This window comes from Histoplasma capsulatum (assembly GCF_000150115.1).
Source record: "Histoplasma capsulatum G186AR genomic scaffold supercont2.8, whole genome shotgun sequence".
NCBI classification, from domain to species: Eukaryota; Fungi; Ascomycota; class Eurotiomycetes; order Onygenales; family Ajellomycetaceae; genus Histoplasma; species Histoplasma capsulatum.
The window spans coordinates 778762-805796 of record NW_025544808.1 but is presented as its reverse complement, the minus strand read 5'-3'; the positions used below and the strand labels follow the sequence as shown (position 1 = coordinate 805796).

Genomic DNA, 27035 nt, shown 5'->3' with positions numbered 1-27035 from the left:
TTAAAGGGGTAATATCCTTGAAATTCGCCCATTTTAATTATGCACAACAGATCAACCAGTGAAAGCTGGAAGGAGACAGTTAAATCGAAATATTGCTGTAGCAAAGCTAAGACAGTGGAACGTAACTGTTGCTTGAATGATAACAGAAGCTATGTAGTAAAGGGCTGCAGATCAAACATCATTTGTTTCCCCCCCCCAAGCTGCCCTACTCTTCTGCTGAAAAATCAAACTTTTCGAATGCCTTCTTGAATGCTTCCGCATCAGCAGCTTCTTCGTCCTGTGATTGCACATCGTCTCTCCAATTCATCCGCTTCTCAAGTTGGAGAAGTTTAGCCATCACTCTTCGGCCAAACTGAAGATCGAACCGGAAATCTGGCGATAATGGAAGGATCAAGTTGGTATCCAGGCCTACTTTATTCGTTGTTCTTTCTTCCTTTTCACCTTTCGAGGTATTTTTTGACGACTCCCAGATCATCACCCGAAAGTAATCGCCCTTTTCCAATGCTTTGCTATCCTCTTTTCTAAACTTGGGATAATTAAGGTTTTCGGCTTCAACCCTGAAAGCTGCCTCCACCAACCCACGAGATATTAGGTCTGATGGCACGGGAAGAAATTGCCAGTGGATATGTATTCCCTTGGCACGGCTGACTTCCCAGGTAACTGCACCAAGCTCCCCATTGGATTTTTCATCCAGCATTGCATGCAAAGCAGTTCGATATCTTTGCATCTCCTTGGTGGTGGCCGTTTGTGAATCAGACTCGGTTATTGCGTCGAAAGTAGGTGCGTGAGTCAGGGGGATAATTAACATGTGTCCCGGAAATCCAAGAGAGCGAAACGTGGTGGATGTGGGTAACGGGCCCTTTGCAGTTGTAAGGTAACATTCCGATCCAATGGAGGTAATGAGATGGGTGGCAATATTCGGATTCGATAAGCAAAAAAAGCACTCTGAAGGTCCAGGTGGGGGGGGCCTCCGAGCCCGCTTGCTAGGCCGATGATAGTCATCGCCTTGGGCGAAGCGACTGAAAGCTTGCGCCTGGTCAGGATGAGGGTCGCGCTTCCTCGAAGTTAGAAGTGGCGATGCCGTCGCCCCTGCGGGAATAGATGTTGACGGAGTGACATGTGGATCTAGGGTGAAGGCAGAAAGCCATTTTTGATTCGACGATTTGCTGAACGGGGCCAGGTTGATGAATCGAGTAATATGTTTTACGTCGGGAGATTCTTCGGTGGGGAGATGGAAGAAAGGTTCACGTTCATAAAAGAAGGGTGCCTCTGACGAAAAGTGATATCGGGGTTTTAGAGTCGTACAGAGGTCTGCCACGCATTGTGATCCTTCGGGAGCGTTGGCGCCCTCAGGCAATGAGACTTTTGAACCATCGCGAATCGACTTTGGCCATTGATTAGTTATTAAAATATCGGCATTGTGGGCTCCGAATAACGATCGGGCGTCGGATTGCGTGTATCTGGGCAGGTATTTATCGCTCACATCAGACGCAAAGGTCTTAGAGCTTCTTTCTAGATTTCCCCCCAATGTAACGATTCTGATGCCTTCAGAGGTTTTGAGGGTGCTACGCCGACCAAGGAAATAAAGATTTGTGCAAACCTCATCATCCGATTCAATTTTTTCAATGATACGGGCTGGAATCGGGTGGTTTCCAACGGTGAAATATGTGGGCAATGGCACAGTGATAGTCCCATCCAGCAAGGCAACAATGTCGCTGAGCTCTTCCTCATCTGAGACATCACCAAAAAGGTCTCCAGAAATAATAGCAAAAGCGAAATTTTGTTTCGCCTGGAGCTTTGCTAATTTTGCGAACACTTCTTTGATTGAGCATTTGACACTCCCCAGGACAATTCTGCAACTATTTGTAAGCTCTAATGTCCAGCGGAATTACGCGCAAGCAATAAATCACTTACATTTTAGATGCCATAGCATTATTCTACGTAGGAATACTTGTCCAATAGACCTAGACAACCGCTGGCTATGTAGCTGGGAGGGAAGATCATGCAGGAAGCTACTTAATACCGGTGAAATGAAAATAATCACGTGACATATCAAAACTTTTCAGCCAGTTAAATGTGATTCAAAACTGACACACGTCATTTTGGTCTCTGTTCAACTTAGTGTTACTAAAATAACATACACATGATCATTAATCATCCCCTGCGGGTTTGTATTGGCCACTGGGGCAAAAGAGCTCAATCACCACCAGCGCCATGGTGGTATAGAGGGACCCTTCCAACAGGCTGGGATTTTCGGAGTGAGTGCATTTTAGATGGGTTAAATCACCTGACAAAAAGCTGACCATGGCTGCAAGTTGGCAGTTCGTCATGGTTCCAAACTCAAATCAATTCCGCGTTCAAAACCTGTTGTTTTATAACTTTTCAGTTGATGTTACGCTTGCGATCTTGTCGATATAATGATACCAGGTTATGCATAGACTGCTCACGTTAAGTCAATGCTAGCAAATTCCTCATCACTCATCACTCAACTGCGTTCGTATTGGCCTGATCAAACCGACCTCATTCTAAACATTGAGAATTAAGCTTTAGTATCAGATCAATTTGTGATCTTGACTTTCAAACGTCATTGCTTTGCCATAGCAATTGCTGAAAATGCCGTTTCTCGAGTTGCTCACAAATGCCACCCTCTCACGCGAGCAGAGTAAGGAGCTCGCCCTTTCGCTGTCCAAGACAGCGTCGGAGATCCTACGGAAGCCCGAGGCTCTAATTTCAGTTAGAGTGCAGGCTAATGAGGTCTTGACATTTGCGGGTACCCATGATCCATGTATTAACCCATCGGTAGCTACTAGTAAATCTCTGAACTTCCCATTTCACAAAGCTGACTGCTTGAGAATAATTAGGCTTCCAGTTACGGATAACATCTCTGGGAAATCTCAAACCGGACAATAACATTCTCTTCTCTAAGGCCTTTGCGGATTTCCTTAAGATCAAGATTGGAGTTGAAAACGATCGAGGCTATATCGTTTTCAGTGACCCAGGTCGGTTGTGCCAATTTATCGAGGTTCAAGAATTTCAGTGTCCGAGCAAATTCTAACTTAACTATTAGACTATCCAAATATAGGATATAAGGGAACAACCGGAGCCGAACTGTGGGGCTCAAAGCATCTATCAAATGCGAGTCAAAAATAGCAAGAATTTGTAGTGGGTATAGGAGTTTCTTGAGAATACCCCGATATTGTGATGAGCTCTCCTTTCACTTGGAATGTTCAAAAGTATTGCCACGTTCGATCAAAAATTTAACTAATGGTTGTATTGTGGATTTATGGAAAGAGTTTGTTGTTTGTTCCCACTTCGGCTTGGATGTGCATTGGTAGAAGTGAAATGTGGTCCTCAAAGGCTATATTGAGATTGAAAAGAAATCCAACCCAATACTCCCCACATCCTGACTTAGGCATTGTAGCGAAAATATTGTATAGCTCAGCAGGATAAATAAATTGTCAAATTGTCATCAAGGGTTTCAACAACTTGAATACTGCTCGAAGAAATTCCGTTTGAGGTCAATTATCACGTGATATATATTGATAAGATATGGCCGGATTATCGTTTGACCGCTATGCATGGCGTGCCTTTTTTTGTGCGCAAAGCTTCAAAATATTTTTGGGGGTTAATCAACGGCTCTCGAGGAGACCTTTGATTCCAATTCGGCGGCCCACAACATGGCGACCGTACATTCTGGACGCCAGGGCAAGCCTGCCAATCTCTTAAAGAAAGGCACAGTGACGACAAAAACCCACCGATTTGAATCTTTCTCCCAGCGCGTCGTTAAATTAAAAATTGATCCTATCCATCGTGTGCGGCGAACCAGCGTTGGTGATGACAGCGACTCGGACTCGGACACGTACTTCAGGGCTTCCCTAGAGCACTGGATGGAACTTAACCTGTCGGAAAATTTTACTCAGTTCTCCCAACGAGTTAATCGACTGTGCGAAAGCTTACCGCAGATTCTTCATCATGAGGATCGAATAATGGGATTGTTGGCCGAGTATATCGCAAAAGGAGATGAGATGAGCATGGAACCCCTGCTGAGTCTTGTAGCTCAGTTTGCGCGGGACTTGGGCCAGCGATTCGAAAGACACTTTGCGTCGGCCGTCACGTTGGTGGCTTCCGTCGCCGCTACACACTCAAATATCGAGGTGATAGAATGGAGTTTTACATGTCTGGCATGGATTTTCAAGTTCCTATCCCGTCTCCTTGTCCCGGACCTACGCCAACTGCTGGGAATAATGTCTCCGTACCTTGGGAAGGAAAAACAAAAACACTTCGTGACAAGATTTGCTGCGGAGTCTATGTCATTCTTGGTCCGGAAGGCCGCTCTTGTCTACTACAAAAACAAGGCACCGCTTGACAGAGCCGTTACCTTCCTTTTCGAGGATCTCGCTAGCACTGATGGAGCGCGCCAAATTTCAATGTATCAACAGGGCCTTATGTCAATGTTTGCAGATGCGATTAAGGGGGTTAATGGTGGTATTCATTCAAGTGGAGCAGATATCTTGCGTTGCCTAATCAGTGCCGCTGTTGTGCAAGATGAAACCCAGAGTGCCCTCGCAGGGCAGGTTCTTAGCGGGGTTGTCACTAATCTGGTTCATCATACTTCTGTAAACACCTTTGGTTCAGTGCTTGATGTGATCTGTGATCATGTTGAATCCATTAAACACAATGGCAACATTGCAGCGATGAAGATTGACATCCGCTTGGTTTTTGTTAGCGTAACCGCGCGCAAGGGTTCTAGGGTTAAAAACTGGAGAAGAGCACATGAAGCTCTCATGATCCTTCTCACTCGCGTCGTTAAGTCATCTAATACCCCGGGGTATTCCGTTCAACTGCTCCTAGCTGCTGTGGTCGTTGCAGTGCAGACGTCCCCTATGGATGAATTGCTGTCGTTTATGCGCCCTATTATGGAATTAATCAGCGATGATCAACTGAGGGACTACTTCCTCCCATTTTGCTCTTTTTTCTCTAATTTCGGGGCTGAACGCTTCCAGAGTGTTGTGCTCCCATACTTTCAGCGGTATGTGATTGGTGCCAAATGAGATTTGTACGATTTGTATACGAGTCCTGACATTCGGTTTAGGTTCATTACTTCGCTCTGGGGCGATTACGAATCCGGACTTTGCCATATATTACCACAACTTCAAACTGCCCGTTGTGTCACTTCGGAGCCCAACAGACCCGGGTATTTGACTTGTCCTAGTGGCTGGAAGGATGCAATCGTCGAAAGGCTGCGCAAACCCAATCCAAGTGCCCAGGATATCTCATTCCTAAATTCTTATACTAAGCTTCACAACGCTATATCCCTCTCTTCTGAGCCTTCGATTCTTCCACAATTAGTCCGCTGCCTCCACGGTAAACTAACGGCTGCTTTGGCACAAGCTCCCAACCTTGGAGAAAGCCAAATTATATTTGCTCGAGGCCAAGGTTTTTTGGCTTACGTCCACCTCGCTTCTGTATTGGGCTTACTTGATTTACAGCTTTGGAGATTGATAGTTTCCAACGGACCTGACTGCGCAAATTGCCCGGTTTTCCTTGAAGCTACCTTAGCTTATTTGTCCGTTTGTCACAAATGCGATCAGGCAACCGATGTCAACCTTGAGCCGTTTGCTACAATTCTGATCCACAATCTTTCTAGTCCATCACACGAAATTAGACTGTTTTCCCTTAAAATTCTACAAATTTTGTTGTCTCAGGAGAACGATGGCAACAATACTTACATAGAAATAGCAATCGAAATTGAACAAAGCGAGCTAACCCTCCATGCAGCGAGGGCTCTATCAATGCAAGTACGCAAACTTGCCATCGCATACCCAACATTGTCTTCCCAGAAGTGGATGGATCGGATTATTCCGAATTTCTGTTTTGGCTTGCTATCGAAAAGGCTAGCATCTCTGTGGGATGACGCATGTGAAGCAATTAAGGCAATTTGCGAGGTGCGAAATGGAGAGACCGTTGTTGCGGAGCTTGCTATGCGCTGGCTGCAAGAGCCTGGCTCGCTTAGAACCGATGCCAGTACGCCTGGGGAAGAGCCGCAGGAATCGCATATCTCGTCGGACTTCGAATGCTTTAACGTTTCAAATATCGAGAAAACCTCCTTACTAAATTTCATTGATTCCCACAACTACGATTCTTTGCTTGCAGAAGCTTTCAAGTCTACACATTCGACGGAAGTAAAACTCTCTACTTCTCCTCGAACACAAGCTCTCAAGGTCCTTGGATCTGTGCCTCAGGTGGCAGAGAAACGATCTCGACTATTTGTTCCTCTATTTCTAACATGGGCAGCTTATGATGATGACATCACTACCGTTAACGAGTCCAATGCTTCAGGTGCAGGTGGAGGAGAATATGGCTCCCCTTCTTCCTGGAATTTGCGCGACCGGAAAGCTATGCTCGACATCTTTGGAAAATTCGTGAACCCCAAGGTTTTATACAAGGCAGCAGAGGTCCATGAAGCGTTACTTGGCCTTCTTGGTAACGGTGATACGGAAGTTCAGAAATCTGCACTGAAGGCTATATTCACATGGAAGTCGCCAGCAATTCAACCATATGAGACGAACATATTGAATCTTGTGGATGATGCAAGGTTCCGAGATGAATTATCTGTTTTCTTAAATGTTAGCCAAGAGGCTAATACGATTAAGGAAGATCACCGTGCAGATTTATTGCCGGTTTTGCTAAGACTTCTGTATGGCAAAATTGTTGCTCGCGGGGGCTCTCGTGGTGGACAAGGGACCCAGGAGGCACGCAGAAAAACCATTTTAAGAACGATATCCCAGCTTTCTGAAAATGATTTTGACAACTTTATTCAAATATCGTTTGGTCCTTTGAACGATGTTAGTGTCCTCGAAACCGACGCCAAGCATGTCCAACCTCTAGAACAAGAGATAATTGGCGTCAGAAAGCAGTATGGTCTTCTGAAAATGGTGGAAACGATGTTCGAAACTTTGAAGACGAAGATGTCACCCTTTGTTGAACGTTCCATGAATGCGATTCTATACTGTCTTGTCCGAGCAGGTAGGAAGTTGAAGGAGGACAGTTCAGAAAACCACCACTCATCTCTCATTCGCAGCATCCGGCAGACAGGTGTTCATTGCCTTGATTTGGTATTTTCTATTTCACCCTATTATGATTGGACTCCATACATGCCCCTGATTTTCAACGAGATTATCAGCCCAAGGTTAAGCAATTTCTCCGTGGAAACGGCGCAAAGCGTATCCGGCCTTCTTCACCTATTCCATACTTGGGCATCCAGCCCTAAATCAGCACTCTACTTCCTTTACGGAAACCAACAGATCATTCAACGAATAGTTGATTGTCTGGCTGTGGAATCTGCCCGTGAGGAAGTCAAGATATTCGTTCTAAATGAGATCCTGAACAGCCTCATTAGTCGCGCGGATGGAGAGATAAACGATCCGGAGAATTTACCAGATGCGGCAACAACAGATCTAATTCGGTGCAAAGTACTGGCACCTCATGTCGAATACATATTGACTCATGTCGAATTTCTCCTTAGAAGTCAATCTACCCGTCAACTTACGATGGCTGCAATTGAGACGCTGTCTAAGCTCGCACCGTTTGTCCAATCATCACAAGAGACCACGAAGTTAATTAGTACAGTAACGTTTCTTCTTAATGAACCTGCAGATCGAGTACCTCCCAAAGCCAAAAGCGGACTTCTACGTGTCATGCAATATTTCCTACCCTTATATGATCCACGCGATAATGCGGACCTCAGCCGGCGAATCTTTGAAGTCATCTCCTCTCTATTCGATTACTTCAAGGATAATCCGAACCGTGGAGTGCTCTCTTCCGTATTTTCTGCATTTGCAAACCATGAAGTCGACCTTAAAGCTGTTGCCGAATTATGTGCAGACCTAAATGCTATTTCAGACAAAAGACTTGACGAATTAGATTTCGATCGACGACTTGGGGCGTTTAACAAAATAAATGAACAGAAATATAAGGAGTTTACGTCTAGACAATGGAATCCATTGCTATTCAATCTTCTCTATCATGTGAAAAACGAAGAGGAGCTTGCAATTCGATCTAGTTCATCATTTGGATTGAAGAGGTTTATCGAGAGCGTTGTTTCAAAGCTAGAGGATGATAATGGAGAGTACGCTTTCTTACTCGAGAAAATTTTGCTGCCTGCGTTGCGGAATGGAGCCAAACACCCTGTCGAGATGGTTCGGGCGGAGTTCGTGTCTATCATGGGCTATTTCATAAAGCATAACCCGAACCACCCGGCTGTTCGTGGCATGGTGGACTTACTAGCTGGTGGTGATGAAGAGGCATCGTTCTTCAATAATATTCTCCATATTCAACAACATCGTCGTCTTCGAGCTTTGCGGCGTCTCGCTGCTGAAGCTAAACGAGGAAAATTTGAGTCTTCAAATATTAGCTCCTTTTTCCTACCTCTCATTGAACATTTTGTGTTTGATCAAGAGGAAAATGATAGTGCCCATAACCTGGCGGCGGAGGCAGTTACAACTATCGGGGTTCTGTCTGAATGGTTAGAGTGGAACCAATTCAGAGCAATATTCCGTAGGTATAGGGGATACGTGCGAAGTCGCCTCGGAATGGAAAAGAACGTCATACGTCTTCTAGGACAGCTGACCGATGGTTTGTCTCGAGCGATGAATATTATTGGCAAAAAAGAACAACCTGTTACGGAGGATGAAAAAGTGGAAAGCATTGAGGGAAAACCTGCAATTAAGACCAATCTCTCCAAGACTTTGCCTGCGGAAACTCGCATTTACACGGAACTGAAAAGCAACTTCATCCCTTTCTTATCCGAATTTGTGCATCAGAAGGATGAATCTGAAGTTCATCTTCGCATTCCAGTCGCAGTTATAACTGTCAAGTTACTGAGGCTTCTTCCTGAGGAAGACATGGCTCTTCTCCTCCCCTCCCTACTTCTAGACCTAGCTAATGTTCTTAAAAGTCGGTCTCAGGATGCTAGAGATTTGACCAGAAGAACACTCGCTGATGTCGCACTTATTCTTGGGCCATCTTATTTTGGATATATACTAAAAGAATTGCGGAGCACGTTGACAAAGGGATACCAACTTCACGTGTTATCCTTTACAGTACATTCTATTCTCGTGGCGACCAGTGATCATTTTGAGCCGGGCGACTTGGATCAGAATCTTGACGCCCTCGCAGCGGTAGTGATGGATGATATTTTCGGCACCGTTGGCCAGGAAAAGGACGCTGAAGAGTATGTGAGCAAAATGAAGGAGGTAAAAAGTAGCAAAAGCTATGATTCCATGGAGCTTCTCGCGAAAATCTCCACAATTCGCCATCTCTCGGCTCTTATCAACCCAGTGCAAGCGCTTTTGCGAGAGAAACTCACGGCCGCTATCATCAGAAAAGTCGATGAACTGCTTAGACGAATTGGCATCGGCCTGCTGCGGAACCCTGGTGCTGAAAGCCGCGATCTTCTAGTTTTCTGTTACGAGGTGATAAAGGAGTCATACAAAACTGAAGCGCTGCAGATTGAAACCCATGAGCAAGGAAACAGAGCCCGTTTCATCGTCAATTTGCTCAATCCGAGGAACCGCATGAATCGAGGAAGCACATCCTCATATATTTACAAGCTTTCTCGCTTTGCGCTTGATGTTCTCCGCGCCGTACTAAATAAGCACCAATCGCTCATGACTGCCGCCAACGTTGCCGGATTTCTTCCCGTTATTGGAGACGCCATGTTACAGAGCTATGAAGAGGTCAAACTGTCTGCCATTAGGCTCCTATCCACGATCATTAAAATCCCACTCCCCGAACTCGATAGAAACTCTGAGGTATATCTAATGGAAGCCATTAAAATGATCAAGGAAGCCCCGAACACAAATACAGAAGCTGCGCAAGCCGCCTTGAAACTTATCGCTTCCATTCTACGCGAACTCAAGAGCACAAAGCTGAAGGACTCTCACCTTGGTTATTTGTTGAAGCGAATAACTGCCGATATCGAGGAACCTGATCGCCAAGGGGTTGCTTTCAATTTCATTCGGGCAGTGATGTCTCGTAAATTTATCGTTCCTGAGATATATGAGCTTGTTGACAATGTTGCGGCGATGATGGTAACAAATCATACAAGGAGCGCTCGCGACCTCGCAAGAGGCGTCTTCGTACACTTTATGATTGAATACCCTCAAGCCAAGAGCAGATGGACAAAACAACTTGGGTTCCTCGCCAAAAACCTTGACTATCAGCATAAAGAAGGCCGTCAGTGTGTTATGGAAGCGATTCATCTTCTTCTCTCAAAGACCAATGGCGACCCTGCTCAGGATATTGTTAGCACTTTTTTTATACCAGTGGTAATGGTTATGTCTAACGATGACGCAGTTGAATGTCGGGAGATGGCTGGAGTTCTTCTTCATGATATCTTCAGCCGTGCTGATTCAGAACAGCTACAGTCTATGCTCTCTCCTCTCCGGTCCTGGTTGGAACAATCCCAAAACCCATTGCTCACAACCACTGGGTTACAAGCAATCAGGATATTCTTGGAATCAGATCGGAAGAATAAGGATGATGAAGTGCGGTTTGTTGCCCACCGATTGCCTCGAATCATTGGCCCTGCAGTGAAGAATCGCGAAGGGGAAGGATGGGAAGTGCTATATCATTCGCTACAGCTCTTCACAAAAGTATGCCAACTCTTTCCAGGCATCGCATTGTCGGGGGATTGCGAGAATATTTGGCGCTATGTTTGCGAAAGCCTTTTCTATCCACATGTCTGGATAAAGTCATGCGCAGCAAATTTAATTGGAATATGGCTTGCAGACGAAGCGAAAGGAAATGCCTCCATCGGTTATGGTTCCGTTCCGCTCATCAGCGCATCTGGTCTTAAACTCGAAGGCAGCACGATGCTGGACATTATGCGAGCCAGTCTGCTATGTCTAAGGTCAACAACCGTTTCTGAAGATCTCGCAACCCAAACGATCAGAAACCTGGTGTTCCTTGGACGCTGCTTCAGCCAGAATAACCTCGAGCTTTCAAAGAAGGTAGAAGATTTGCCTGACGATGTTAGCAACGATAGCGACGAAAGCGACAACATTGACCCAGCTGCGGCGAAACCCATGAAACAAAACAAGCCAGCAATCGAATTTATCTTCGAACGAGCAGCTGCCATCCTTCGGCAAGAACCAAGAACCACCCGTGCAGATTCTTTGATCAGTAAAAAGGCTTCCATGAAACTTCTCGCAGCCCTTTGCACTCATCTTGACGTCGCTCAAATAACCCCATCTCTCCAGACAATTCTTCTTCCGTTACTACATCTAACTGATCCATCCATCCCTGCGCCTCGCTCCCTCGACGAGCAGTTCCAGGATACTTACAAGTCCCTTGTTAGTAGCAGCCAGGAGATCCTCGATTTGTTGCAAAAGAGGTTAGGCACGACTGATTTCGTAACACAATTGACGGTTGCTCGTGAGAGTGTTAGGTCCAGACGGGAGGCCAGAAGAGTCAAGAGGCGCGTCGAAGCTGTTACTGATCCTGAGAAGTTTGGCAGAGAAAAGAAGCGGAAGAATGACTGCAAGCGGGAGAAGAGGAAGGAAAAGGGCATAGAATATCAAGAGCGGAGACGTGGTTGGTAGACGGTTTTTCTCACCATTTTCTTCTATTTACATTTATTGAGGTTATTGCATTGCCCAATGGTGATATTTCGGAAATAAATGGCGTTCGGGGGGGAAATAATTCAAATTTCTAGTCTGAATTTCATCAACTGGCAAGATGACACAGCATTTTATGTCTCTATCATTCATGTGTAATATAGTATACAGTGATTAAAGCCGCGAAGAAAATTCCAATGCCGGTATCATATGAAGAGAAGTGTCCAAGCAACGCCCCTATTATAACCCATATCTGCAAATATAGATATCCACGGAAGTGAAACTCTCGAAAGAAATAAAATAACACCACGATTGGTCAAGGTTGCCCTCTATGTCCGGGTTGCTTGATCTCATCCGTCTGCTCCTTGGTCTGTTCCTGTTCCCGTGGAACACCAGCATTTTGTTGTTGCTGAGCCGTCTGGCCCATCTGCCCTTGCCCCTCACGCTCAGAGGCTCCTGCAACAGCCCTCACTGTGCCATCTTCCCACCACTCCACATCACCGTCCAACTTCCCTTTCAACAGGGTCTGGCCATGTTCCGACAAGATATCTTCCAGCGTAGACTTTTTATCCATGAAGATGTTAAGATGGTCGCTGATTACGTGCCTATTCCTGCAGCCAGGACAAGAGATAAGTACGGTTCCTTTATAGTAGCCATGTTGCGAGATTCGATGTGATGAGCGGTGACCGCATGGCTTGCAGGTAAATGTAATTTGAAAGGCGCGCTCTTCTGCGCGACGCCGGGCATTCTGCGCAGCATCTTCGGGGGTCACAGGTTTGCTGTCTGTAAGAGACGAATGGGTCCTGATGGAGGCTGGGCTATATCTGCAAAATTGGGAGGAGAGGAGCGGCGAGGGATTTGGGCGGGTCGTGGATGAAGGTGAAATGAAATATCGAGTTCTAGATGAGCGCGATACGAGCGAAACATGGTTTGCGCGAGTTGCCAAGCTCTGGACTAATCGTCGGGAGGAAGCCATGATTCTGGATAAGGGAATAAAATAGTCAACTATTGAGCTATGGAATATCTCACTTTATATCTCAGGAGGTATTTCTTCTTCCAGTTTTTTTCCTGGCATGACATAATTACAGCGAATTAACGGATAAATAATTATTCCGGAAACTAATCCGGAAATACATTATTCCAGGGCTTCGTTTATATTACATGCTTCGTCGCATCAAATGTGTTATGCACGTCTTTCAGGTCTCTGTCGCCGTCACAGAGAAAAGAAGGTGAATTCCATGCGCTGCTCCGTGTTATTGGACTATGGAGAATCGGTATCCATCCTGTTTTCATTTGTATTGTTTTAATTTTAAGTCGCTGCCTACACTCCTTTTTGGCTTTTTTTGCCGTGATTTCCCCCGCCTAGGTAACAGCGGCCTTATACAGTGAACTCCGGCGGTTCACCCTTTTTTCTCCAGCTCCAGGGGAGATTTCGCTTCTCATGGGAAATGGTAACATGTTATTTTGTAAATGAGGAATGGCGATGAAACAGAAAACCAAAGTTCGTGTTCCGCGAATGGTAAGTTTTGCATCTGTCACCCCACCAGGCCTCCGTTCCCTCCTCGCTTTGCACCTTCATCAGCAAAATATTTCCACCACGGGATGAAACGAAACATTAGAGAATTTCAGTTAACCCTTGGTTATTTAAATTAGAGCATAGCTGCAAGAGACAGCTCTGCCAATTTCCAAACTTCATGGGCTGTGCTGGCTGCTTCCATTCGTGAAATCCATACAAAAAACGCCTCGCACCTATCCTTCGAAGAATTGTACCGAAATGCATACCAGCTCGTTCTTATAAAAAAGGGTCTAGACCTCTACGATCACGTAGTCGAACTGGAAAGGAACTGGCTTCAAAATGAGGTGCTGGCAAAAGTTACCGCGGTTATTGCCCCATCGCTTGCTTTGGCAGGGGACACGGTAGACACCCTGGATCAGACAAACGAAAGAAAATTAGCTGGCGAACGCTTCTTGTTGAGGCTCAAAGAAGTCTGGGAAGATCATCAGCTTTGTATGGGCATGATTACAGATGTGCTTATGTACTTGGTAAGATTCTCAAAATCCCAACGTAGCCATTCCTTCCAGAGCCGCAAGGTTACCAGCTTCTTGTATGTACTAATATCTCCGAAAGAATAAATTAATCCTTCAGGATAAACAACGCCCGTCGATCTACTCCATGGCAATGTTATTATTCAGTGATTACATCCTGAAGGCATATGTCGGAGGTGATAGACCGATAACGGTTGCCGAGGTCTTTGAGGACACTGTTCTACTCATGATCCGTCTAGAACGAGAAGGAAATATTATTGATCGAGCTCTAATACGGCATTGCATGTACATTCTTGAAGGCCTGTATGAAACAGACAAGGAAGAGGAGTCGGGGAAGCTTTATGTTACTTCTTTTGAACCCGCTTTTCTGGAGTCGAGCCGACTTTTCTACCTCGCAGAAGGCCAGCACCTCCTCGCCACAGCAGACGCCTCCACTTTCTGTAAACGGGTAGCGGAAAGGCTACAAGAGGAGGAAGATCGCTGTCGACACACGTTGTCTCCTATGACAGAACACAAGATCAAACAGGTTATTGATGAAAACTTGATTGAACAACACATCGGAGATGTCATGGCTTTGCCAGATAGCGGGGTCAAATACATGCTAGACAACGATCGATTAGGAGACTTGAAAAACGTCTACGAGTTGAATTCAAGGGTCGACGTCAAAAAACGGGCATTGACATCCGCTGTACAGGGTCGGATTGCTGAACTAGGATCAGAGATAAATAAAGCAGCCAATGAAATTCCCCAAGGGCCTCCACCGATCCAAAAACCACCAGAACAAGCCCAAAATGGAACCAAGGTTAAGGGCACTGATGACAAGGGCCCAGTAAACCTGCAGACTGCAGCTGCAATAAAATGGGTAAATGATGTTCTGCAGTTGAAGGCCGTGTTTGATAAAGTTTGGGAGCAGGCTTTCATGCGGGATCAAGCAATGCAAACATCTATTACAACAAGCTTTGCTGATTTTATCAATGTGAATTCTCGAAGTTCGGAATATCTGTCACTGTTCTTTGATGAAAATTTGAAAAAAGGAATTCGAGGTAAAACAGAGGAAGAAATAGACACTCTTTTGGAGAATGGAATCACCCTACTCAGGTATATTCGCGACAAGGATTGCTTCGAGAGCTATTATAAGAAACACCTTTCCCGGAGACTCCTCATGAAGCGATCCGCAAGCACAGAGGCAGAGCGGCAGATGATCGAAAAAATGAAAATGGAAGTCGGTAACACTTTTACTCAAAAATTAGAAGCGATGTTCAAGGATATGGAGCTGTCCAGTGGTCTCACATCCAAGTATGCGAACTATGTATCGCAACAAGGAGACCCGAATCCAAAACGTATTGACCTCGAAATAAGCGTGCTCACAAGCACCATGTGGCCGATGGAAATGGTTACCAGCTCCAATAAAGACGGCACTCCTTCTGCTCATTGCAATTACCCGAAGCACATCGAACAGCTCAAGCAAAGCTTCGAACAATTCTACCTAGGACAACACAACGGACGCAAACTTTCATGGCAGTCTGGTATGGGTACTGCCGATATTCGTGCTACGTTTCCGCGACCCAATGGGAAAGTCGCTCGTCACGATTTGAATGTATCCACCTACGCTATGGTCATTCTCCTCCTCTTCAATGATCTACCTGCAGATAAATCTCTCACTTTCGAGGAAATCCAAGCGCGGACAAATATCCCAACCAGCGAGCTCTCGAGAAACTTGCAATCACTCGCTGTAGTGCGGAAAACTCAAGTTTTAATGAAGGAACCTATGAGTAAAGACGTGAAGCCGACAGACCGATTCTTCTTCAACGAAAAATTCCAAAGCCCGTATACTAAAATTAAGATTGGTGTTGTCAGCAGTGCAGGCAACAAAGTTGAAAATAAGGACGAGCGGCAGGAAACAGAAAAGAAGATGAGTGAGGAGCGCGGTGGCAGCATCGAAGCAGCAATTGTTCGAATTATGAAGTAAGTGTATACTCTCCACCCTGGTTTTCCAAGGTTTAACTTTCTCGTCCCTTCCTAATCCACCCCAGCAACATGCCGCCTCTTCTCCAAAGCATAAGTAAGGAAAGGAACGCTGACCATAAATTTCCCAAAACCCATCACCAGACAAAGAAAAACGCTTTCTCACTCCCAATTGATGGCAGAAGTAATCTCTCAGCTGGCCTCCCGGTTCAACCCCGAAGTGAACATGGTCAAGAAGAGAATCGAAAGTCTGATCGACCGCGAATACATCGATCGAATTCCCGATTCTGACCCACCAGCTTATGTATATCACGCATAGACAAGACAATCACTTACGCTTACACACGCCGCGCGCGGAAGACGAAAGCGACACCTTTTTTTCACGTAGCTAGATGACATTAGATGGCTCCCCCTACATTTTCCCTCTATTTTTCTTGATTTCTGGGCTCCTTATGGCTCCTTATCCTTGCCTTACTCTCCTCTAGGTATCCAGTTAGTTCTTTCGAAGCGAGCTTTTCCTCATAGCTCAGCTCAGCGATTTCCTTTCCAAGCTCATTTTCTCAGCGACATGCGCTCATTTTCCATTTCTTTCCTTGCTTCTCCGCCGGCTTTGGGTCACGTCGCCTGCGCTTACAAATTGGAGCGGTATCATATGGGAAATTTGGAAAAGGAGCGAACAATATGGGTTTGCTGTCTTTAGCTCTTCTATTTCCTTCCTGCACACCATGATGAGTTTACGGCATGTACGAGAAGCGGACATTGAATACCATAATATCTTATCTTGGCGTGGAGTTCTTCAATGGATATGTGGAATACATCGCGAATTTTCGTTTCTCTCTGCTTTGATAATCTCCAGGTCTAGCTCTTGTAATGTTTACTACCGCTTCCTGTTGCTAGAACTGGTGGTCACATCGTCAGTGACCGTTAACTTAATATACGGTGACAAAACTCACCCTGATGGAGGTAGAAGGTTGGTTCATTGTAACTATCTAGCGGGCGCAGCACTGCTTCAATAGGTGTGGTCGCATGGCCTTCTAGCGAGCGATAATGATTCCAACACATCCCCTTTTATACCAGAATATACGTGCAGTGTGTGAACCAGGCATAAACACTCTCAAGCTTCGTTCTCTTACAAAAAATACAAATACCCCAAGGATACCCGGAGATCTTCCTCACTGCCAGGAACCTCCTTCACCTCCACTTCTCCGCCCTTTTTGTACTTAGATTTACTTTGCGAGCCTGAGCTTAGACGTCTCCCATTTCAACAGATTACAATTAATTTATGTCATTTTCTTTTAGGAATGGTCCATCGAGTCTCGCATCCTCTTATTCATCAATCATTGAATATGCCGAAACGCAATGCGGTGTTAAGTGCGCAAGTCTAAGAACACGATCGCCATGTGATAAGAAACAAAATAGAAAAGATGACGCCCAACCTTTAAACGGCTCAGAGCCATATGGTAGTTAAAACATAAATCAACCAAAAAATTGGAATCCAACCATGGACACATCCACCCTATGAAACCGGATAAAAAAAAGAAAAAGAAAAAAAAGAAAAAAAAAAAAGAAAAAAAAAAGCGCCATATATCCTAAACCCTTCTCCAAAACCCTGAGATTAAAGAACCTCCACTTCCCCCCTCCGCCACGCCTCCTTAACCCCTTCCCACCTCGCAACCCAAACCTCTCCCCACCTCATCCTGCGACCATAAATATCCCCGTCGGCCCCCATCTCATCACCCGCGCCAGCGGGGATAACAATTCTCACCTCCTCCACCAAACAGCGCACAAACACCACCTCCTTCGTCTCGGGGCCTTGAATCATACTTGTCCCGCCCGCATTGTCGTCTAATCGTCGCAGCTGTGCGGGGAAGGTCGAGAGGAAAGAGCTGTTGTAGTGTGCTGTTAGGAGGGATTGATGGGTGTGGAGGAACGCGGACTCTTGTGGGGAAAGGAGGGGCTGTTTTCCTGTGGATGCGTTTGTGGATGATTTATAGGCGTTTGTGGCTGAAGGGGGATGCGTTGGGGTGGGGGTGTTGAAGGTTGCTTGGGAGGATTGCCGTTGGTGGTGAGATTGTGAGGAGGGTGAGGACGAGGAGGGAGGTGGGGACGAGAGGAGCAGGTAGTGCAAACTGTGCTTCGTGAGTTTTGAGAGGCGTTGGCGTAGCAAGGAGCGAATTACATATTGGGTGCGCGAAAGGTCTGTTTGAAGGATGGAGAGCTTGAGGTTTGTGTTTGGATTTTTGCTTGTTGAGGGATCGGAGGCCGCGGCGGTGAGGTCCTCAATTTTTTCGACCTGGAGAAATATATAATATATGTTCTTTAGTTATTGTAGTTTGAAAACTTTGCTGGTTCAATTGATGCTAGATGGAACATTTCCTGGGTCACCACCTCCCTGCATCCTTAATCTCTGCGAACCCCAGCACCACTCTCACGCAAACAACAAAACACAAAACACTCAATCCATATGTGATATCCACTCACCTGCTTCCGAACCCTCTCCATAACCCTCTCCATCAGCGCGCCGGGCCACGGCAGTAGCTCCGGCACGCCCCTCTCTGTAACCCAAAGCCGTGTTAGTAGCTGCGCATCGAGTACAGTGGCCTCAGGAGATGAAAGGTCCGGCTGATCAACGGAGGCGAGAATGTCATCGATGTTCATCTTGTTTTATTTGTATTAATATCTGCAATTGGAGTTCGGTATAATTGGAATTTTTTTAGGTCTTGTCCTTTGGGATTGTATAACACCTAACATGTGTGAGGTTGAAATTTCCAAAAAGGGTTAAATTGAATCGCGTGTTTGGATATGGGACGCGTTTGGCGATTGGAATGAACGACCTTAGACTACGAGGATCAACAATAGTTACAAAAAAGCAATTCTTAATAATTTATGAATATTTTTATTTGTTTCTTTTGCTTTCTTTTTTTTTCTTTTTTTTTTTTCTCTAATTCGATTTCTACATGGCATTGTCGTAATACCTTTTGTTGTTAAAGAGATGGGAAAAAAGGAAAGACGGTTAAAAGGAAGGACAAAGCAAAAGGGGACATCACGTCAATCCTCCCACCCATCATTTTTAGCAGTCCGTCGTCCGCCAACACATGATTCTTTCACTTCTCATAACCTTCAATAATCCAGCAACTATTCTCCAATATCATAAGTCCTGATTGAAGGTTCCAGCAAACACGCAGCCGCACAATCAACCGACTAATTATCTCCCTGTTTTCTGTTCAGGCATAAACACAGTGTATCCCGACCATTCAAAAATACCTCCCGAAAACCCACATCTCTTTTCGCATCTCTGGCTAGGTCACACATGCAAGCCCTGGGCAAAAAAAGTGAAAAGGGAGAGAGGGGGGAAGGGGGGAGAGGGAGAAAGCGGACGGGGTTATAAAGAACGGGAGACAATGCTGGATGATAAAAAAAGGATGAGTAGATTTAAAGAGGTGGTTCACAGAAGGTAGTTGTTGGAACAGAACTTCATTCAAACAGAAAGAAGTCGAGGTGATTATGGATTGAGAAATGTAATGTGAGTGAGTACTGAAGCCGGCGTAACGCAATTTAGAGGAAATAAACCCAGGGCAGAACAAGAACCGAGGAATAAATGGCTTCAGCAACTCATAAAATCGGATATGTTCCTGCTGCGGAGAAGGTTCCGGCACGAGTGATGGGATGGATGGATTGGTGAATGGATCAATTTGTTCCTCGAACTGTGGGCCGAAAGTATGGCTGCGCTTAGATATGCAGATGTAAACATAGGAAATAAGGTTCGATGAGGATGAAAGTTGTTAAAGTATGTGTTTTTGTCGAAACTTTAGAAAAAGGAAATATATAAGTCAATTCCGGTGAGGTAATAGCTAAACCACTCATAGAGCGATATGTCGCAAGATGTGGATAAAGTGTCGGATAATTATTAGCGGAAGCTCAATACTTGCTGAGCCGATAATTGTATCTCTCCAAGTATCCTATAATGGAGTAAATGTATGTTGCCCGCAGTAAATTGTTCTATCACAGCAAAGAGTGTTTGCTTGGTCGACCTCGATGGTGGCGGCAGGGTCAAAAGAATGATGAAGTAAGTCTCACAAGTATGTTAGCGATTTCGTTTTGTTCGAAAGCTGTTGAAATGTCAAAAAAGGTCGGCGTGGAGCCGAGATTGAAAGGCTAAATGGAATTGGTCCAAGATTCAAAAACGCAGGGACTGGTAGTGCCAGACTGGCGGAGCAGAATAGAAAAAATTAACAAGGGAACGTAACTCCATAAAAGCGTTCAGCGCCATAATTCAAAGATCATTGATAAAGTTATCAGTGGCTGAACATACGCCGTCCAGGCAAGCGTCCAGGTTCCGGGATTTCCAGAGACAGGTTGCGGTCACTGCTAGCATTCCGACAGCGCCCAGTAGGACTGTCTTCCATTTGGGTAGCATGTTGTCCGAAAGCAAATGTCTGAGCTCTGGCAAGCTTTGACCGTTGTTTTACTTTCCCGAGGCCTCTTTCACAGGCAAAGGCATGCTCCTTTGCGGCCATCTCAACATAGTTTTGCGGAATGCAGAGAGATCGGTACACGGAAAAGAAAGCACTGTAACCACCATCCAGGATATACATTTCGGGGTATGTAAGTTTGGGGTACTCGTCGATATTGACTGCGCGATCTTTGTGTCGAATAAACTTGGCCCTAAATCGATATGTAAGAAAGACATTTCGCAAAAGATGTGAAAAGGTGGTTGTTGGGAATACGACTCACATAATAGGAGCACGGTGAGCAGAGTACTCGCAATGGAAGACCAACATGGTGTTTGGCTTCATGTCCTCAGAGAACAACCTCGATGCAAGATGCTCCTTGTCATTGTAATTGACAGCACCATTTATATGGCCACCTTCATACTCGTACTCAAATCGACAGTCAATAATGATTATGTCGTTATATTTATCATTATATTTCCCATCAAGAATATCAACCAAAACAGTGCTCTCAATCCTGGGGAGGCTGTCGGGTTGATCTTCTGGGATGAAATGAGGTAAATGTAGAGTAGGTGCCTCTTCCATATCGCTTAAAGATAGGATATTCACACTGGTATCGTTGTCTTGATTCATTACATCGTCGGGGTGCTCAAACATGCTTAGCGATCTTCTACACTGTTTCCTAGGTCGAGAAAATGGATTGGAACCCTTGCGCACAGCACCATGCCCTGGAGACCCGTTTCCGCGAGATTGTCCGACGAAACTTGAAAAGGGAGCTCGTGGACGAGAGAGTCCCATTTGTTCATTTGAAGGATTGGTCCGTGAGGCTGGTCTTTCCGGTGATCCCTCAAATATCTCAGATAATGAAAGCGATGTCGACGTAGAGAGCTTACTATTTCCATTTCCAAATTTCACGAATGGTTGAGAATTGCTCACTGATGGACTTTTAGAGATTCCACCATGAGCCTTAGCTCGCATCAATGAAGGACGGAGGAAAGCGGCCCGTTTTCTCCTAAAATAATATCAATATTAGGACTACTTTTGCATAACGTAGCGAATGTTTACGGCAGCTTACTCTGGCGGAATGTTGGGATGAGTTGACCCAATTGGTGAATCTTGAAGAGGACTAGGGATGTATATCTTAGGTTTAGGGTTAGACAGATCAGCCGTAGGAGACTCCAAGTCACTATCTGATTGGTGAGAGTAGGGAATTTTGTGCGGTAACGGGGACATGTCCATCATATCAACAGAAATGGCCGGTGAAGATGAGGATAGAGGAGGTGTTGTCATTATATCTAAAAAATTGTGATTAGCTTCACTGGAATGTCCATGTCCATCAGCTGGCCAATTAAAGGGGGACATATTACCTCGACCATTTTCCGAACCAAACAAATTCGCTGAAAACAGCGATCTCCGCGGTGTTACTAACTGAGGACTGTGGACAAGTCAGTAGCAAACCTAGGCAAGAAAATCCAAAGGAAAAAAAAAAAAAACAATTGACAGCGAATAATACACCGCAAGATAGGCAATTACCTTTGGTCAATGTGGAAGTTCTGTGAAAGATCCGCAGCTAAGCTTGCGGTAGGAGAGGAGCCTCCAACATGCTTCACACTGAAGTAATCTGGACTTCCTTTCGTCTTGGAGAGTTCCTTAAAATTGAAACTGTTCGGGCCAAAATTTCCTACTGCAGGGAAGGATTTGAATGAAGCAGCCGTCTCCGCCCGAAAACAGTGACCGAAGAGCACAGAGGGGGGCTGCATAGCAGCAAGAGGAGACGAATGTTCCATCCCCCCAAGTTCCTAGCTCAGAAAATCAGGAACTATTATCCTTTGACTGTGTATGTGTTCCTCCACTCAGTCGACCGGCAGACACAACGCCAGCCAGTTCCAACTCAAACGTAGGATTGTCCGGGAGTGGGGGCGGAGAGGATGGAGGGCGGAATGGATAGACGGTAGCAGTCAGGTCGGGGTCAATTCCTTGTGCAAAATGTAGGCATACAGGCACGTCCAATGCACTCTGCAAGGCCAGCCCTCGGAGCTTGTATTCTGGGTTGTCGGCTTTTCGTCTGGAAACCGAAATCTTCTACCGCAGTTGCTTCGAGAAGCAGGCAGGCGTAGGATGCCGAATTTCAAGTTATAACAACATCATCCAAATTTAAGAGGAGAAAGGCAAACGGTATAGTAAAACGGTGGGAACAGGAGGTCCAAGACGAGGTGCTGGCCGAGCAAAAGGACCGACGTGGGGGAAGACCGTCGACAAGGCTGTAACGGGGAACGGGGGAGAAGGGCACTTCTGGACTGGGAGAAGAGTGAACACAAAAGTAGAGAAGAGAAGGGGAGCAGGATGAAGAAAAGGAAAAGAAGAGGAGGAGGAGAGAGAAAGCGGAATCGTGGGTTGGGGATGGTTTGGAGCTGGCGGCTGAGCGTGTTGCAATGGGCAACGGTACGCCGGAGTGGGGAGGTGAAAGAAGTCTTTGCAGGTCCCGCACCCGCCAACAATGTGTGGCGCGGTACTCCCGGGTACCTGGCCAACCTTAGCGACTGTCTCCAACTTTCCTTCCCTTGCTCCCATGACAAAGGGCAACCCAGGCCGCTGAGGTCAGGTCCTGGAACATTGGCTGCAGGCTTCATTCCGGCTTCATACTTGACTGGGAAAGGTTCTGCTACATCGGACAAAGTCAGCTTCCCTGATCCCAGGATCTTACATTCCTACATTTCTGTTGGCTGGGTCTGCTTCGTATCCCCTTCTACTGCCGCTGTGACTGGTCCGTCTGCCTGCTCTTGTAGCGCCCAGTCCAATAAACTACTGCACAGTCCTGACCAGACCCTTGTTAGCAGCTCGTCCTATCATTCTGACTGGCAGAGCCGCGATCTGGTTGCTGAAGCAATACCATGACGTGCAGCTTCAGGGCGGATTTCTTGCTCAATGGACAACGCATACATACACAGCAAAATTCGAAAGCTCACACAGAGTTCGAAAATAAGCAAACCCCTTTTCTCCTTCGAAGAGGCTCATGAGGAAGTAAAATAACTCCATTCCACATTAATCTTATTGTAAATGATACAACATTCTATCGCACGGAGAGTGTTCAAAATCCCAAATATGCCTGAGCGTGCTTGTTCCTAAACACCGTGGTGCTTGGAGTTTCAGCATCAAACACAGGCTAGGACGCCTGGAAGAGCGGCATCCGGAACTCTCTCCTGGATTTCCGATATCACATTCCAAGGTTCTTATGCAGGCCGCCAATGAGCGCTTCGAATATCCGCTGCGTCCCATGGATATATCAAACTCCCTCCAAATGCTGTCAACATCATAGATAGAACAAGAAAACAAGGAAATCATTCTTCATCAAGCTTGGTTAACCCTCGTTGAAACGCTTCCACCTGCTCTGGCAAAGCAAATTACAAGAGATCTCATTGCAAACCACCTTGGGCACCAATTCCTCCAAGCATGTTGTAGAGATGGTGGTCAATCTGGGGCTGTCAAGCACGTCTCTTTACAAAGTTCAGGAACCAAACGATATCCGCGTTCAGCTCCAAATCTTATTCCCTTCAATCGGATGGATGGAAGCCCACAACCCTCTTTTGGGTGGTATAGCCGCCAGTTCAAAGCAAAACACCTTTCCTTCCAATTATAGATCCAGCTTTACAGCGTACGATCCCAAGTATCTCTTCCCTGTTTAAAAGGTGCTTCTACTCTTCATGGCGCAAGGGTCAACCCTAGGAATTTACTCCATTTCCGAAAGCAGGGAAACACGGGGACATAGACAAGGATGTTGCGATGGAAAATAGCTCTTCCTTTGAACCAGAAATAGCCTGTCAATGGCCACAGAAAAGACCCTCAAATTCAGCCAGCCTGCACCGATGGTTCCTCGTTACTTGATCCATTTCGTACGCGTACCACCTAGGCAAAAATTCTCCTCTGGAATGTCTCCATTCATACTAAGCAGCTCAAGCTTCAGCCTCTGCAAAAGGTAATCCTTAAGTTCCTTTCCGCAACAAGGCGAGCAATAAGAGAGTAAACAAAAGCAGCACCAACCACTGTCAACTTGTTACTGCTGTGCCACGACCCTCGGTGCCACCCCTGGCCGACCCCCAGAGGGCTTCCAAGGTTCTGAACGAGAATATTAACCGAGAGACGAATGAGATTAGCCAATCAGCAGCAGTAAGCCTGTGCAGAGTTATTCCACCCCAATCATGAACAACAGCAAAAATCACTGATTGAGCCATCTTTCGCTAGCTCCTTTCTGGTATCGCGCCATATTTGTCGCCGAACTTGATCGTGACGAAATCTTCCGCTGGCCGTGTTCAAATACATCAGTGGGGTCAATCATGATGCATTTACATGTGTTCTCCGGCTTACCTTGATGTCATGACAATCGCCACCGAGAGATTGGGAAGCTTAAGCCAACAAGCTCACGCGAGTTCTCCGAAATTTAAGCCGTTTACTTCTCTTCACAGACTGCCGTGGGATGACGAGTTGATATCCAACAATGCAACAAACAATATGAACTCCGGAATATGTGAGACAAACCACAAACTCTACAGTCCGTTCACAGTCGACAGAACCAAACTGCCAGAGCTAAAGACCGAACAGGAGGCAAGATCACACGAACACCCAATCGCTAATTGGTAATTGGTGGGGTTAGAATCGGTCGTGCTGGCCAGTGAACATCCCACCTCCTTCCCCTCCTTCAACCTTGTCGGTTTTGTGCCTTGGTTTCTTCCTCCTCTCTCTTCTCCAAACCAACCATGTCGCACCAACGCAAAGCCAACTCACTGGCAAAAAGCAAATCACACTCGTGACTAAAATAACCAAAGAAAAGCAAAGAAAACTAAAAGGGAACGAAAGAATTCGATGTCACTCTCTTGACGTCTACGGCTGTAGACTTGTAGATTGGTCAATCACGCCACTCAATGCCAATCTCGCAAGCGCCCATCCCCTCGATCCTGATGGCATTCTGTTTTTAGCTTGCTTTGATGATTCCTTACACCAGCGAAACCCCGCACCGTTGCTTCCAGCGCTCTGTTTCATGTTTTCGTTTCCGTTGGCATCATTGTCAGCCACGGCCAGGGCCCCACGCAGAGCCTGGGGCCCGCGTCGTGCCAAGAAGTAAACAATGCGGGCGAGCCACGAAACCCCGTGACCACCAGCCAGCCTCCATTCCACAACCCTCGGGCGAATCCAGGAACAGCGAAATCGAACTAACAAAAGTTCAAGGATCTGGTTGCCAGCAGTAAAATTGCCACAGATGCCCCCAGAATTGCAAATCGCAGAGTCAAGGAAAACAGAAAAACGGACAAGGCTGCAAAGGGAATCAAGAAAATATAGGAACAGCCGACAAGACAATATGAAAATAACCGGAATACAGGAAGGATATATATCCGCAGCATGAAGCCATCGTTAAGAGTGGACGGTTGTTTTGGGTTTAGCTTCTTCCCGATATTATTTGATCATCCATCGACTAACAAACATAGCGAACTCGATTTTCTCCAGGCTCTGGGTTTTTGGGTTTTCTTTTCTTTTCTTTTTTTCGCCTCACTTCAGGATGCCACTTCAGGATGCCACTTCAGGAGGCCACTTGGATGCGTATTCATATGCATGCGTTCCCAGAAGCGGCCCGGTTATTTTCGAGAAGTCAATAGTTTGAGTTTGTCGGGAAATTGAGAGCTTTCCCAATGAAGCAAGCCTGGGGGTGCACGATCTCTGTTGTCATGGTGAACAGCAAAAATTTTCTCTCACAAAGACGATGATTGAACAGCCCCAGAATCCTTTTCTCGTCACACATGATTTCTTTTCATACAACCTCAGCAATCCTGACGATTGTTGAAAGAAAAAAGAAAACCAATCAATCAATCAATCAATCCTTCGAGCGCCCACTTCGGGTCGAAGCCTCCTATTCGTTCAGGCGACACTGCATCAGGATATCGTGGGCATGAAATTCTCCGTGTTGCGTGCCGAATTTGTTCATGACCTCAGCTGACGTGAAGTCTCATAGATATTTTATTTCTTCAATTGCCTCTTGTTCTCATTATTGTTTCATATTAACGCCTGGTATCAATCTTGTTGTGGCGTTTTTGAGTTGTGCTTTTCATTCTCGGAAGCCTTTCTTTCCTCTCTCACTTGATTATTTTACTTCATGATGCAGTCAGTCATTCTTCGAGTTTCCCCGGGAGATGAGATTACTCTAGTTCTTCCTTCTCCAGCTCCCAGAAACATCGACGGGCTTCTCGTCAAGTGTTGAGGCCGGCCCGAAACATATAACTCGATTGGAAGACATATTTTCATCTTATCACAATTCACCCCCGCGACCTAAGGCCTGTAGTGTAGGTGATGTTGGTGTGGCCGCATTCTGACTTTGCTTTTGGGTTAACATTTTTCAGTTACTTGCCTACAGAAAGCAAATGGCAACAAAATTGACAATCTATTAATATATAAGCTAATGAAGGCTATCATTTGTCGACATATTCATGATATGATGCATCTCGTCAGAACTTTTCACATGATGTACTTGGCCCATCACAAACTGGCTAATCCGAGGGCTCAGCATAGAGAAAACCAATAACCATCAAAGTCGCCCACTACAATCGTTTGAGATGAAGAATCGGCCTGAGAGTTTCCACTGGCTCCAAATACCTTTGGTCTGGCTGCAGATAACAGCCATCTGTGGTTTACATCTCGTCGCCATTGGCTCTTATGGATCGTATTTTAAAAGGTGACTTTTCGAAACTTCATGTTAAAATTTTCATTCGACAGTCATTCAACTTCCTTCCAAGTTATCTGATGCTCTTTTGATGTTGTCTCCATTTTCTTTCGGTGTGTTGGAATAGTGAAATGACGGCGGCAAACTGGCAGATGCCGGACGATTTGATGGAATTGTTTTCCCGTTTCATTAAAAACGCCCCAAGCTGTCAATCTATTTGGTTAGGTTCCCACCTCTTATTTTGGCAATCGA

At 45.7% G+C, this 27035-nt stretch overlaps 7 protein-coding genes across 7 annotated transcripts; 3 read left to right on the top strand and 4 right to left on the bottom strand.

Annotated features, from left to right (window-relative positions):
- Nucleotides 1-205: 205 nt before the first annotated feature.
- Nucleotides 206-1928, bottom strand: HCBG_06067 (CwfJ domain-containing protein; the record flags this gene model as incomplete). The annotated part of the gene is made up of 2 exons (XM_045433116.1): nucleotides 206-1853; nucleotides 1915-1928. The coding sequence occupies 2 exons, from the start codon at nucleotides 1926-1928 to the stop codon at nucleotides 206-208; spliced, it is 1662 nt and encodes a 553-aa protein (XP_045286284.1).
- Nucleotides 1929-2613: 685 nt separating this feature from the next.
- Nucleotides 2614-3150, top strand: HCBG_06066 (uncharacterized protein; the record flags this gene model as incomplete). The annotated part of the gene is made up of 3 exons (XM_045433115.1): nucleotides 2614-2785; nucleotides 2862-2999; nucleotides 3083-3150. The coding sequence occupies 3 exons, from the start codon at nucleotides 2614-2616 to the stop codon at nucleotides 3148-3150; spliced, it is 378 nt and encodes a 125-aa protein (XP_045286283.1).
- A 527-nt stretch (nucleotides 3151-3677) lies between these two features.
- On the top strand, nucleotides 3678-11826 carry HCBG_06065 (uncharacterized protein; the record flags this gene model as incomplete). The annotated part of the gene is made up of 2 exons (XM_045433114.1): nucleotides 3678-5029; nucleotides 5093-11826. 2 exons carry the CDS (start codon nucleotides 3678-3680, stop codon nucleotides 11601-11603), a joined length of 7863 nt encoding a protein of 2620 aa, XP_045286282.1.
- A 108-nt stretch (nucleotides 11827-11934) lies between these two features.
- On the bottom strand, nucleotides 11935-12594 carry HCBG_06064 (DNL zinc finger domain-containing protein; the record flags this gene model as incomplete). The annotated part of the gene is made up of 1 exon (XM_045433113.1): nucleotides 11935-12594. The coding sequence occupies one exon, from the start codon at nucleotides 12592-12594 to the stop codon at nucleotides 11935-11937; it is 660 nt and encodes a 219-aa protein (XP_045286281.1).
- Nucleotides 12595-12818: 224 nt separating this feature from the next.
- Nucleotides 12819-16706, top strand: HCBG_06063 (Cullin; the record flags this gene model as incomplete). The annotated part of the gene is made up of 4 exons (XM_045433112.1): nucleotides 12819-13137; nucleotides 13272-13661; nucleotides 13747-15629; nucleotides 15774-16706. The coding sequence occupies 4 exons, from the start codon at nucleotides 13102-13104 to the stop codon at nucleotides 15946-15948; spliced, it is 2484 nt and encodes an 827-aa protein (XP_045286280.1).
- A 538-nt stretch (nucleotides 16707-17244) lies between these two features.
- HCBG_06062 (uncharacterized protein) lies at nucleotides 17245-18287 on the bottom strand (the record flags this gene model as incomplete). Its single annotated transcript, XM_045433111.1, has 2 exons — nucleotides 17245-17922; nucleotides 18111-18287. 2 exons carry the CDS (start codon nucleotides 18285-18287, stop codon nucleotides 17245-17247), a joined length of 855 nt encoding a protein of 284 aa, XP_045286279.1.
- Nucleotides 18288-19652: 1365 nt separating this feature from the next.
- Nucleotides 19653-22728, bottom strand: HCBG_06061 (M-phase inducer phosphatase; the record flags this gene model as incomplete). The annotated part of the gene is made up of 5 exons (XM_045433110.1): nucleotides 19653-20294; nucleotides 20364-21092; nucleotides 21156-21375; nucleotides 21448-21515; nucleotides 21614-22728. The coding sequence occupies 5 exons, from the start codon at nucleotides 21838-21840 to the stop codon at nucleotides 19925-19927; spliced, it is 1614 nt and encodes a 537-aa protein (XP_045286278.1).
- Nucleotides 22729-27035: the final 4307 nt, after the last annotated feature.